Raw genomic sequence first — 14,170 nt, 5'->3', positions numbered from 1 at the left:
CATTCAGCTGCCTTTGAATTGATAATTCAATCTGTCACCTGTTTAGTGGCTCATTTACACCCTGTTTTAGGGATATTTAAGAAGAAATCTTCCATCATGTCAAGGCAAAACCCATCTGCTTTCATTCACCACTCTCAAACATTAAGTAAGCATGCAAGATTTCAAATCCCCAGTGAGAAAATCCTGTGGCAATTTTCCGATTTCCAAGGATATTAACGCTGCTAACATAAAACAGTTCTTAAATCATAAACCCTCATAAACAGACCATAAAGTCTTCGACAAATGAACGAGGCAGCATTTCATTTTCTAACAAGGTCATCTTGCCTCCTGGAAAAGATACTAAAACAGCAGCCTAATTGAAATGAAAATAATTCTATGAGACATATGCCAGTGTTTACAAGCAGTCCAAAAGTGAAGTATCTGTTTCTCCCTGTTACTTTATAGCAGAGTGATCTACATAATGAAGGGGGGGGCTCCCCAGCCCCAATCTGTTAATTACCTTTCTTGTGTGCTATTGCGTTTAATGTGTTTACGAATCTTGGCACATCCAATTGCCAATAATTATTTGTCACGAATGAAGGATAAAAATGTTTTAAAGATAGTTATTTAGTTCTCCTTTTTCTTTGTCTTACTGGAACATTTCAGTTAACGCCAATCACAGAGGCCTCCTTCCGCCCCCAGCGGATGCATCAACATCATGTTTATAGCTCAATTTGTAGCCCACTCTTCAAATCACTCTTTTTAAAAGCCACTATTATAAATAGCATCTTTTGAAACCTTTACATAGCCTGGAGCCTGAAATGGTCCTTTCTTCTTGCCAGTTACAAAATAATGAGAACCTTCAGCCTGTCTGGACTGAGAGCCCTAGCCTAGGTGGGAAGCTGGGCAGCAGCTGTGTTGACTCCCCCCTTCCCACATTTCCTGCAGCACTTACCCTGTGCATTGTAATCAAGTTGGGTGCTTTCTAAACGCCATTACTCGTGAGTACAGAAAGGTGACATCACAACATGGAGTTAGTTATCCCAGATGTCACTGGGGCCAGAAGAAATCCTGGGTGCACCTCCATTTCCCATGGAGTTGGGTCCAACTCAGCTGGGCCTCCTGCTGCAGAACAATTACCCAACTGCCCCGTGTGTAAAATGATGCTCTTAAAAGAACATTCTCCACAACTCCGATGGAAGGTTTCCCCTTAAGATTCAACTAAGTTGTAGCAACCATAAATATGCTTCCTTTCAAGGAACTGTATCATCAACCTACTGAAGAGAGCAATGCATATGGGCCAACATCTTGAAATTTATCATTCCAGTACACTGTAAGTAAGGACCAGTTTGACACAATACCATTTCTCAGATTTTGACATCATAAGTACACAAGCAAAACATTGAAGGGGAGGAAATGTTGCTCAAGAACTCAGAAGGTGGTGCTTTGAAAGTACAATATGTTTAAGGGTTAAGAAACCTAAACATCTTCTTGTGGTAGTTTGTAAAGGAATCTGTGAACAAGATCCTGTGTATATCAAAGTCACTCTCTGGTTGCTCAAAACTGCTATAGTTTAACTTCCTTTGTTCCTCTTCCCTGTTGCCTAAAGAAGCCAGCTACTGCTGAGCCTAGGGCTTGCCGATCAGAAGGTCAGTGGTTCGAATCCCCGCAACGGGGTGAGCTCCTGTTGCTTGGTCCCACATAGCAGTTCGAAAGCATGTCAAAGTGCAAGTAGATAAATAGGTACCACTTCAGTGGGAAAGTAAATGGCATTTTCGTGCGCTGCTCTGGTTTGCCAGAAGCGGCTTAGTCATGCTGGCCACATGACCCGAAAGCTGTCTGCGGACAAACGCCGGCCAATAAAGCGAGATGAGCACCGCAACCCCAGAGTTGTTCGTCACTGGACCTAACGGTCAGGGATACCTTTACCTTTACTGATGAGGAAGACGAGGGGCAGGGACTCTCCAGGTGGCTGTATTGACTGGCTAAACCTATAGCTGCTACAGCCAGTCAGGGGTAGATCAGCTTGAATGTACATTGGGGGGGGGTTGCTTCACAGATTCTTGGATGAATTCCCCCCCCCCCAAAGAAAAGCTGTTGCAGTTAGCACTCAGAAATATAATGGGCTGTAGGAGTTTGTTTGAAGCAAGAAGGGAATGCATAATTTCAGAGAAGGTTCATTAGCATGGCTCCATGTGGTATAGAGATGACAGAATTAGTCACCACTAAAAGGTTACCTGTGTTGGTAAAAGTGTAGCCCTGGGTTACATAATGGTGGGAAGGACGTAGTCTGGGTGAAGATCTAACAAGAAAACTAACAAGTATCTTTTGTGCAGCGTGAATATATTCAGGTGGCAGCGAGGTCTGAATCATGATTCACAATTGCCCTTTGAATTGGGGTCTTGAATATATCAAGGAAGGACTTACATTATTGGGATGAACTGAGAAGCCATTACAATAATAAAACAGTCAAATTCCAGCTTTTTGCAAGTTATTAGAATGAACTATTTAAATTCTTCAACTCTTGGCTGGATGACATCTGGATTGATTTGTTTTTTATTTGTCACTAAGGTCTAGAACAGGGGCAGGCAACCTAAGGCCCGGGGGCTGGATGAGGCCCAATCGCCTGCTCAGTCCGGCCTGCAGACGGTCCGGGAATAAGCGTGTTTTTACATGAGTAGAATGTGTCCTTTTATTTAAAATGCATCTCTGGGTTATTTGTGGGGCATAGGAATTCGTTCATTTTTTCCCCCCAAAATATAGTCTGGCCCACTACATGATCTGGGCACCACAGTTCAAGAAGGACACTGACAAACTGGAACGTGTCCAGAGGAGGGCAACCAAAATGGTCAAAGGCCTGGAAACGATGCCTTATGAGGAACGGCTAAGGGAGCTGGGCATGTTTAGCCTGGAGAAGAGGAGGTTAAGGGGTGATATGATAGCCATGTTCAAATATATAAAAGGATGTCACATAGAGGAGGGAGAAAGGTTGTTTTCTGCTGCTCCAGAGAAGCGGACACGGAGCAATGGATCCAAACTACAAGAAAGAAGATTCCACCTAAACATTAGGAAGAACTTCCTGACAGTAAGAGCTGTTTGACAGTGGAATTTGCTGCCAAGGAGTGTGGTGGAGTCTCCTACTTTGGAGGTCTTTAAGCAGAGGCTTGACAACCATATGTCAGGAGTGCTCTGATGGGGTTTCCTGCTTGGCAGGGGGTTGGACTCGATGGCCCTTGTGGTCTCTTCCAACTCTATGATTCTATGATCTGAGGGACGGTGGAGAGGCCCACAGCTGAAAAAGGTTGCTGACCCTTGATCTAGAATGTTGTGTCCTGTAACTTGTGGCCTCCATTCCTCAGGCTCCTTTCCTAAGAAAGTGAGTTCAGGCACAGGGATCTTTCCTACCTCTTCTGCTGTGAAGACAGATACTAAGAATTCATCCAGCTTCTCTGCCATCTCCTTATCCTCCTGTCACACATTGAAGGGTCTGCCTCCTTTGCCAGTTTCCTTCTTCTAACCTATTTAAAGAATTTAAAATTGTTGGTCTTAAGTCTTATGTCAATGGGCTTCCCGAGTTTTTTTGCATCTGATTGTTTGCATTTGTTTTGCCAAAGTTTGTGTCCTCTTTTAGTATCCACATTTGGGCAATACTTTCGTTTTCTGAAGGAAGCCTCCTCGCTTCTGATCACTTCTTTGCCTCTGCTAGTTAACCATGCTGGCATCCTCTTGGCCTTCCTGGTCTGTGGTGTACATTCTAGCTTAGCTTTTGTTATTATGGCTGCACACAATCAAGAGTTGACTCACTTGATTTGCCATTTCAGCTTTTTTTGTGTTTTTGTCTACCAATCCCCTCCTTTTTTAGAGGTCTTCTATTTTGAAATTCACATGTCGGATTTTCTGATAGCACTGTGATCACTGTTCCCATTTGGTTCAACAACACTTGCACCTCTTAAGTTTAAGACGAACATCACCTTCCCTCTGTTCAGTTCCTTCAGTCCCTGTTCTCGGACACTGTAATTTATGGTATCTAGAAATTTTACCTCTTTGCTATGACTGGAAGTGTGTTTGCCCTGCCTACATGAGTGTACTTGAAGTTTCTCATTACTGCAATATTTCCTACTTTGGGAGCCTCTTTATTTTCCGTAATTTCATTATGTATCTCCATCTCATCTTCAGCATTTTGGTCAAGGGGCCAATAGTACACCCCCAGTACTAAATTAACATTATTAGAAGTAGTAGTATTTAATTAACTTATTAATCACTTCCCATGAGGCATCCCGGAGCAATGTAAAACACAGTAAAAACATCTATAGAACTGCATATATAAAAACAGCTAAAATTTGCACACACACAGTTGGAAAAAAACAACAATTACTCTAGCTTTAGCTTAGCCCTTTTCATGAACGGTCAGCATTTCAAAGAAGGCTACCTGGAAAGCGCTGCCTTTCAACCCCCTACCTGGCAAGCTCAGTTTTGTTTCAATGACAACGCAACTGCATTTCTCCATGCCACTGGTTGCAACATGCATGACTGCCACTGACTCCTCCCTGGTCCAGTCTACCAAGCTATCTAGACACTACCAGGATCCACACGTCCCCTGGAGTAGACTTGGCATGAGAGGAAAACCACTCATCTAGGCATCCTAGAAGAGTATAAAGTGAAGGAATTGTGTACAACTATCAAAAGAGAGGGACGCAGGTGGAGCTGTGGTCTAAACCACTGAGCCTCTTGGGCTTGCTGATCAGAAGGTCGGCGGTTCAAATCCTTGTGACGGGGTGAGCTCCCGTTGCTTGGTCCCTGCTCCTGCCAACCTAGCAGTTCGAAAGCACTTCAAAGTGCAAGTAGATAAATAGGTACTGCTCCGGCGAGAAGGTAAACGGCGTTTCCGTGCTCTGCTCTGGTTCGCCAGAAGCGGCTTAGTCATGCTGGCCACATGACCCAGAAAAACTGTCTGCGGACAAACACTGGCTCCCTTGGCCAGTAAAGCAAGATGAGCGCAGCAACCCCAGAGTCATTCACGACTGGACTTAACTGTCAGGGGTCCTTTACTTTTTATTTTTACTTTTTACTTACTGTTGTTAGCTGCTCTGAGCCCAGCTTCGGCTGGGGAGGGCGTGATATAAATAAAATATTATTATTATTATTATTATTATTATTATTATTATTAAAAGAGAAGGCAAATGAGAAAACATGTCTTGTGTTGTCAGTATGATTACTTGAAATAGTTAGCTATAGCAATAAAACAAAATAATTAGAGGCAGTGCATTTATTAAAGAAAAGAAGCTGCCAGAAGTTGTTACAGCTGGGCGACTTGGGACAGCCCTGAGCAGATGCTGGTTTGACAATGGCCACATTCATCGCCCCGGAAGGTGCTAAAAGCTACGGCAAGCTGTCTCCCTGGCTGGTTTGGGGGCCACCCCTGGTTCTGGTGCAGGTCAGGTCAATGTGCCCCCACCCCCTCATTCTCTCTGATTCTGGCGGGTGACTATGACAGCTCAAAAGGGCCCTTGCGCAAACGCACATGTGTGCAGTGGGAGAGGCCTGCCTGGAAAGCCTAAAGCCCACCACCACTACACAGGAGAGGGATTGAGGAAAAGGAAGAAAAGGAAATACGAAACAGCCCAGCGCTGTAGATTGACCAAATGTGGCTAGGAGCTAGGTGGAGCCATCAATCTTATAAAAAGTGTAGACTTGCACATGCTGTCCAGCTTCCGTTTTTGCTTGAAATGTTCATTTTGGGCATCCCAGAAGTATGTAAAGGCAAGGCGCAGGTGGGAGAGTGCTGGCCTGCAATGGCACCCACCTGAGAGGTGATGGAACTTGGTTCCTGAAAGCAGAAAAAAGCACTGATTAGAGCAGGTCACCATCTATGTGGGGCCATAGAGCTGAGCCCCCCCCCCCTTTTCACTGCGGGGTCTGGGCCCTCTCAATATTCTGTAGCTCCGTCAGGCCCTCCCACAACTGCGGCGGGCCCCACCAGGCCTCCTCCCACCATGTGATGTCACATACACATACACACACCAGCGCCCCCCTCCCATGTGGGGCAGAACTCGGCATGCCTGGATTAGAGGTACCGTATTTTTCGCTCTATAGGACGCACTTTTTCCCCTTCAAAAATGAAGGGGAAATGTGTGTGCGTCCTATGGAGCGAAGACGCCATAGCCCCGCGACCCTCTCCCGGCTGGCAGGAGCCTCTCCGCTTCCCCCTTCCGCTGCTCCCTGACCTGCTCTTTGGGGCTGGTGGTGGGTTTCCCCCCGCCAGCCCCAAAGAGCAGGTTGAAAGGAACCTGAAGCCTGGAGAGCGAGAGGGGTCATTGCACACCGCTCTCCAGGCTTCCAAGGTAGCCGCCTGAACGCACCTTAAACGGCACCTTGTTTTAGAGTGTTAGAATTTAAAAATTCTCCCCCTCTCTGTGCAGCGCCTCCTGCCGCTTCGCTGAAGAGGCGCTGGGCAGAGAGGGGGAGAATTTTTTTTTCTTGTTCTCCCCCCTCTAAAACAAAGTGCGTCCTATTGTCCGGTGCGTCCAATGGTGCGAAAAATACGCTATGTTTTAGTTTGTCAGGGGCTTATGCATGCATTCTGCATAGAAAGCTAACAAATACTTAAAAAATACTATCTTGACACTTTATTTCTGAGAGGCCTTATAGCTCTTCACAAATCTTATGTAGTGCAAAGAAAGTAGAAATCTGAAAATTATTCCGAGATGTTATCTATCTCATTACAATTACAGGATTATTCATCTCCCATTTGGTTATTAACTGGAATACAGCACACTGAGAATGTAATCCCTGTTCTTTTGGGGTGATTTCCTTTGGGAGAGAAGGATGATAGAGGCCATTTTTGCAATCAAAATTTACAAAATATTTAAATAGCGGATGCATTATTATCTAAGTACTGAATATTCCAGCAGTGATTATTTCTAAATATCCACAATGAAGTCAGCATGCTGGACTTGTTCTGTAATTAACTCGCTTTCCTTTGTGGGGCTTTAATGCTTGTAAGCAACACAGAATTCTGATGAGCTCTGTGGTGACTGAAAGCTCCCTCCATCACTTGGGTGACCAGAGGTTTCTCCACCAAAATAGCTTGGCCATTGCCCGCTGGTCTCCTGGTGCCGCAAGACCTCCATCAGCAAGCAGGCTGCTTCTCAGAGCCTCCCCCTCCAGCTTGATATGCTTGGTGGGGAGAAGGCCAGCTAATTTATACTCCAGAAGCAGACCGTGGGGCCCTCTTACTAAGGCTATATTCAGACAGCACACTATTCCATTTCCCCAACATTCCCTTACCTGATACCTTCTGCATTTTATGTGGCCTTTCATATGACATAAAGGACACCTGGAAATCTAGCAGACTCTAGTGTAAATTTAGCACTCATTTCTGTGTTAACTGCTTCCAGAAAACATCTGTTTGCAATCCTGTTGACCCGGAAAATCATGGTATCCCAGCACACTGATATTTCCTGCCAAATTCATGGGTGAATCTTGGGGGAATGGAAGTGCACATGTGTTGGGTGGCATTGCTTTTGTGTCGCACCACCCACACTGGTGTGAATATCAATCAAAAACCCACAGTTCCATAAGGCAACAGGGAATGTGGTGTAAAAGGAACAAAACTAACACAAAATCCCATACCCTACAACGTTCCTCAGATGAAAATGGGGACATTTCTCACTCCTCTCAAGCTGACCCTCCTTGACCCCCCCTTTTTTTACCATCCCCCTCGGAGCCCTTCCTGTCCAAAGAAGGGCAAGTGCTGCCCCCCCCCGCACCACTGGGACAGAACACACCCACCCTCCACCGCCCTGAGAAAACCCCTTAATCCTGATTTTATTTTATTCTTTGGTAGGTTTACAAAAAGAAAAGCACACCTCAATAAATAAATTTTAGAAAGGGGCAAGATTAGCTGTGGGTGCCCCCTTGCTGCTGCCATTGCCATGGCCGTTGCTCAGAACAGGCTCCAGCTCATCCGCCTCCTGAGCTTGGCAATGGCGGCGCTGGAGGGAGAAATAGGGACATTCTGGGGTCAAATCAGAAGCTGGAGTGGCTTTTGTAATTCTGGGACTGTTCCTGGGAAATAGGGACACTTGGAGGGTATGTGATTCCCTACATCTGAATGCATCATATAAATGGTGGTTTTCTGAGAAGGATGCCACTTAAAGGCTGGCAAATGGGTCCCCCTTCTGCCTTGTGCTTCAGGTCACAAGTTATTCCTCAGCAGCATAAATATTTCCACAACTCACAACGAGTGACCATTGTTATAAACAACAAACTAGGTCTCAGCATGATGCATGTCTAAGTGAAAAATCCTTTGCTTAAAAAATGGAAATTGACTCTTCTGTAAGTCAGTGGAGGAGCTCACATGTTAAAAAGCAACTGATGGAATGGATATAACTTAAATCCTAGATATAACAACTTAAAAAGCAGTGGGGATTTAATGAATTTACCCTGTGGAAAAGATGTGGCGTGCAGAGGGACCCTTTCAGTGCAGTGACCCCTCCTAAATTTATGCCACTACGGTAGCACAGCAGAAAAATATAGTAAGTGGATAGTAATAATTTGTGTATTTTTAAGTAGATTTATCGTGCTCATTTGTGAGTGAGTGAGTGAGAACAGCAATTTCCCAGCAACCAAAAATAAAAACAACAGTCCACTATAGATATCCACTGTTTTCAAACAACACTTTAACTGTTTTAAAAGCACAGTAATTGAGTTTCTAATTACCCTCTTAATCACAGATGTTAGGCAGCCATTCTAATAAGATACCATCCTAAAATGTGATACTTATTTTCTTAATTGCTTTCATTGCATTTCCTTTGTAAAAGAAATGCATGTTCTCTTCATCACTTGAAAAGGACTAAGTAAACAGTGGTGACCAAGTGAATGTTTAATGTCATGAAATTCCCTGCAACCATGAAACACCAACTCCTGATGTGGAGCCTTCCTTGCTGTCTTCTAATGACACTTCACTGCAGTTAGTTTTCCAGGTTTTCAGGGCCCAGAAATGCGTCCTTCTGGATATGTTCACAGGGTTTTGAATTTGTGTTGCATTTGAGCTGAAGAGCTTTCCCTGCCCTTTGGAAAAGAGACAGAGAGTTTGTTTTGGTGCTCTTTCTTTTTTCTTTTTCCATTAGTTTCTTAGTGGAACGGGCCCAGCAGAACCGTAGAAAGTTCCCCTCTGAACAAATCCATCCCAATATAGCACTGCTATCCAAGGCCCCTGTTGAGGCTGGAACAGGCAGAGCAGAGTCAGGATGGACCTTGGTAGGTAATGGATGGAGCCAAGGCCGAATCCGACAGTCGCCAATAGAGCCAGCATTTCACTAGCTTTTCAACCCCCAGGGCTGGTTACCTGAAACAACGTAACTGGACCAATTTGCTGGCTAGCAAGTTGCAACCATACCTGTGCCAAAGGGTGAGGATGCCATCTCTTGGAAGACACCATTCTAGTCCTTAGGTAAGGTCCCCATGGTAGAGCTCCCAGGGGCAGAAATGTTGCAACTGATCAGGTGATTGGCAGTGCCTGCAAAGCCCCTTTCATCCATGCCTAGCTTTCCCTGCTGCTGCACATTTGACATCAGACAGGGCAGGTGGCCATGGCTTGGCTGAGACAGCCTTGCAGCCGAAAGAGGAGGTTCCCCATCTCTGCTGTGCAAGATTTCTCTCATGAGCCCTGCCATCCTGGCTGGATGGGGCTGGGCGGGCAGTTACTGTCAGGGTGGGGGGGGGGAGGGCACAGAGCTGCCTGCCAGTGGGGAGCTGCCCTAGAGGAAGGACATGTTCGAGTTACGTGAGCAGAATTCCCTGATCTGGACCTTGTGCAGAGTATGAATCAACAAGCTTTCCGCACCAAGAAAGGAGTTACAAAGTTTTACTGCAAAGTGTCTTTAAACTTGTTTTGAAAATGTTGTAGATACAAATCAACACATTGCTCATAAACAACTAGCAATGTAGTTTAGTTTTCTTTACGTTCTTACTTGTTGGTATCATCTCTCTCTAGTCTCAGAGACAGATTCCGAGAAGCAAGTTGCTTCCTCATTGCGTCAGCAGCTTCTGAGAGAGACCCACATCCCAGGAATGGGGGGGGGGAACATGGGGGGTGGAAGACCCTACCCTCCAGTTGTAGCTTTAGTGGCAAAAGCACATTCTTGCACTTGCTGCATTCTCTGCAAAAAAATACATTCTGCAAATGCAAACTTCCACTAAGTCTCATACGCAATGCACACAATTTTATGCACACCAGACTTAACATTTTTTACAGGATGTTTAGAGGACAGGGGAAGGAGGCAGACCGGCTGCCCACTGACCTGTCCCAGCCACCAAGGAGAGAGATTCCCTGGCACTGGAAAAGGGCATCAACCAGCCACAAGGGATGTCTTTGGTCTAATCATGCTTTTAATTAGTTTCCTGAGATTTGAGATTTAATACAGTGTTCTACTATCATTGTTGTTCATGCATTTCCATGAAACCTGTTTTGTGGTGGAATTGTGGTACCGACATTTATAAATAGTATTTATGAGATAAAGGTAGCAATTGACATTAGTTTGTATGAACAAAAACTGAGAAGCAAATGGATAACTCCTCCAAAGGAAGCAGTAATTCCTATATTAGTTTGAAGTACAGTGTAAGTTTAGCTTCAACTCTGCTTTTGCATTTGATCAATCTGCTGTCATTCTGGTTCCCCGGCCCCCTCATGGGCTCAAGATGAAGATGAAGAATTCCTGAAAATGTAGTTTTGCTGTTTGTTAAAGAAATCACAAGACAAAAAGCAGAGAAGAGGAGAATACATAGACTGCTATCTGATTACAAATATAGCTTAGCAGCTCATATAGTGGGTTAATGCAAGCCCTGTTTGGGTGTTGAAATCCTCCATGTGAAGATGGAGAGCAGGAAGAAGAATGCTCTGTTGCTTGTCCCGCTGCCTTCCATGTGCCTGAGGGTTGCATGACTGGCTCAAAGACTTGTTACGCCGGTAGGCTCCCCACATGATTCAGAAGAGTTCTTCCCAACCGGTTTGGCGTGCTGGTCCACCAATCCAAATTTACTTGTAAAGTGACCCATTGTTTCATTCTCACATGAATTTTGAACTGTAGACCTTCAATAGCCATTGGTTTTGTTCAGGTATCTTATAACCATGACTTGATGTAGCCAAGCAAAAATTTACTTAACACAGGGGTTAAGTAATTAATGAGGAATTTGATGAAACATTTAAGGTACTTATAAAGTTTCTCATATTTTTAATGGGAATGAAAGAACATTAACCATCTGATTGCAGGGCACTGCTTCATAGGCTATAAAGATATATTCTAATAACACAGTTACACAAGCGGATATAACAAACTTTGGCTATTTTTAATAGTTTGATTCACAATAAAGTCAATTTTGGCAAGTCTCAGAGAGATGGCAGAATTGAGCCTTTTGACATTTGGTTATAGAATCATAGAATCATAGAGTTGGAAGAGACCACAAGGGCCATCGAGTCCAACCCCCTGCCAAGCAGGAAACACCATCAGAGCACTCCTGACATATGGTTGTCAAGCCTCTGCTTAAAGACCTCCAAAGTAGGAGACTCCACCACACTCCTTGGCAGCAAATTCCACTGTCGAACAGCTCTTACTGTCAGGAAGTTCTTCCTAATGTTTAGGTGGAATCTTCTTTCTTGTAGTTTGGATCCATTGCTCCGTGTCCGCTTCTCCGGAGCAGCAGAAAACAACCTTTCTCCCTCCTCTATGTGACATCCTTTTATATATTTGAACATGGCTATCATATCACCCCTTAACCTCCTCTTCTCCAGGCTAAACATGCCCAGCTCCCTTAGCCGTTCCTCATAAGGCATCGTTTCCAGGCCTTTGACCATTATAAGTGTTCCCACAGCATTATGATAGGCCAAAAGGTTGTAAGAGGCATTCATCATGCCAGTTAATGATTAAAAACCACAATTATTTTGGGTTTCCTTCAGACCCACTTGCAGTTAGCAACCCACATGTTGCGAAACACTGATTGAGAACCCTGTCTAATGAGGACCCTGCACTGTGCAGGCAGCTGACATGCCTAGAGAAGGGTCCCTGCCACAAACAGGAGCCCCCTAATACGCAGAGGGCAGAAGGGATGTGCATGGTGACATGATGGAGTTGGGGTACCCTCCCCACTCTCCCCCTGATTGCATGTGGCGCTTGTGTCTTGTAGCAACGTAGGAAAAGGCTAATAAGATCATTGCATTGGTTTCATTGTTATTTTGGAACAACTATTTTCTTAGAATGATAATTTCACCAAAATCACTCTTCAATGGATAGCTTGTGATGTTCTCTTCTTTTGTGGCCACTCAGGAGAAAAGATGCTGGCCTCCTATCTTACAAAGACCACCTGCCTGTCAGTCAAGTAATGGTTGGAGATATCGACCGGCCTGGCTCAGAAGCCAAGTTGACTGTGGGGCCCCTGAGATGTCACGGAGACCGTAAGTTTTCTATTACATGCATTATCTAAAAGGTTTCCTTGCTTAGTACAATTACGCAAAGGTAAATTGCCCTACCAAGACAGTTTGGGCAAATCTCTCTCTGTTTAAACTTGCATCTCAGAACATCCATAAATATATTTTGAGAAGTAATTCGTCTATTTGCCTCTAACAAAGTCTGTCACACAGGGAATGAGGGCCGTGCAGTAGAGAGGTAGCACCACCCTTAGAGGCAAGAGTGGGTTGCAAAGAAGAGTTTCAGGTCTTGTGGTGTCTAGAAGTTCAAAGACATTGCAAGCACCTTGGGAAGAGAATTCTGTAATGGCCAGAGTTTCCTAGCTATTGCAAGAGTTGGGCCAATGAGCCTTGGAGCCTTTATAAGGCCTCTTCCCCCCACACACACACACACACCCTGCCTGGCCTCGGGGCTCCTTGGATACATGCTTTTGCATGGTGCTCATTCAAAGCTATCTATGGAATACTGCAGAAACGCATGCAGAAAAATGACTCTATAATCAGGCTTGGTTTTGCATCCTAAGTGCAGACGTTCATCTTCCTTGCAGAGTAAATGAGGCAACTTGGGCTACCCTGCTAAGTTTATGACGATATAAACTGCAATACAAACAGCAGCAAAGCAGCGCTCAACATCTGTGATACCACAGAACTCTGCCGTTAATGCCATTAGCATTACTATTTATATTGCAATAAACTAACTTTATAGAGGTATAAATAGCAGCATTATGGCTAAATGCATCACTGGGAGCTTGGCTTATGGATGTATAAAGTTTGACATTATTGCTGGTGAGGATCATCCATGTTAACAAAGGTGGATGCTGGGCTGCAAACCAAAACCACTTTTTTGCTGTATGTTTGAGCTTGAAGGTTGAAGAAGGAGCTGCAGACATTTCAGCACCAGCTTTTTCAGTTCAGATTTTCCAGTTCAGATTTGGAGAATTTGCCGTTAAAGATTCATTTCAATCTATGATCTCTTAATTCATGAAAAATGAAATCCCTACTCTGAGAAGCCATTAAGTCGGGGTGGATAGCCTGATTTCAGCCCAAGGGCTGAAATGGACAACCTTATGAGGTCCATTTGCCAAGGTGGGTATAGCAATCTCTGTACAGCGCTATACCCCAATGTCTGCTGAGTGGTGCACAAGATTCCTGGGGTCATGGCCCTCAACCACAGTCTGTGACTCTTCGGGGAGAAATGACGGAGTCTGCAGCATCTTTGAAATGTGGTTTATTAGCACCTATGTACAACCTGAGTGCAGAGTTTACAGCTTTCTCATCTCAGGAGCTGCCGCCCCTGCCCCACCCCCAGCACTGCATTCCGAGCCATCCTGCCTGCCCTCTCTTCCTCTGCAGCAGCCCATGGAATTCTGCCCCACTCCTTCCCAGCAAACTTTTACATTTCAGATAATTGTTCCTGTGACATCCTGCTCCCCACCCCACCCCCCGGCAACCTGCCCACTCTCCTGTCTCTGTCCACTCCTCAGAGCTGGGTGGGGAGGCAGGTGGGGCAAGGGCAGTTATTTTTCTTTGCCAATGGTCCTTGATGCTCAGTACCTGGCTCCCCAGTGCTCCTTAACTTAGCTGCACTTAGCTAGTCTGGCCAGGCTGGTTTGCATAAGCTAACCCATGAATTCCTTGCCTGGTACAGTTCCGCAGCTTGTATTTTCCATTATATCCCAAATGTTATCTAACTACTACCATTTATTAGTTTCTAATATTCACCAACAG

At 44.8% G+C, this 14,170-nt stretch overlaps 1 protein-coding gene and 1 long non-coding RNA gene across 2 annotated transcripts in view; one reads left to right on the top strand and one right to left on the bottom strand.

Moving 5' to 3' along the window:
* Positions 1-5,915, bottom strand: part of LOC309515281 — a 36,303-nt gene extending 30,388 nt beyond the window's left edge. Inside the window, exons 1-2 of the long non-coding RNA XR_014212392.1 lie at positions 5,783-5,915; positions 3,385-3,497 (exon numbers count right to left, since the gene is read on the bottom strand). This is a non-coding gene — a long non-coding RNA (uncharacterized lncRNA). The remainder of the gene's footprint in view (positions 1-3,384; positions 3,498-5,782) is intronic.
* CNTNAP2 (contactin associated protein 2) overlaps positions 1-14,170 on the top strand; it is a 1,119,417-nt gene that overhangs the window by 975,291 nt on the left and 129,956 nt on the right. Inside the window, exon 15 of the mRNA XM_082192749.1 lies at positions 12,303-12,430. Within this exon, the coding sequence (XP_082048875.1) occupies positions 12,303-12,430 (128 nt within the window). The remainder of the gene's footprint in view (positions 1-12,302; positions 12,431-14,170) is intronic.

This window comes from Podarcis vaucheri, assembly GCF_965113315.1.
Source record: "Podarcis vaucheri genome assembly, chromosome: 12".
NCBI lineage: Eukaryota > Metazoa > Chordata > Lepidosauria > Squamata > Lacertidae > Podarcis > Podarcis vaucheri.
This window is presented reverse-complemented; position numbering and strand designations above follow the sequence as displayed.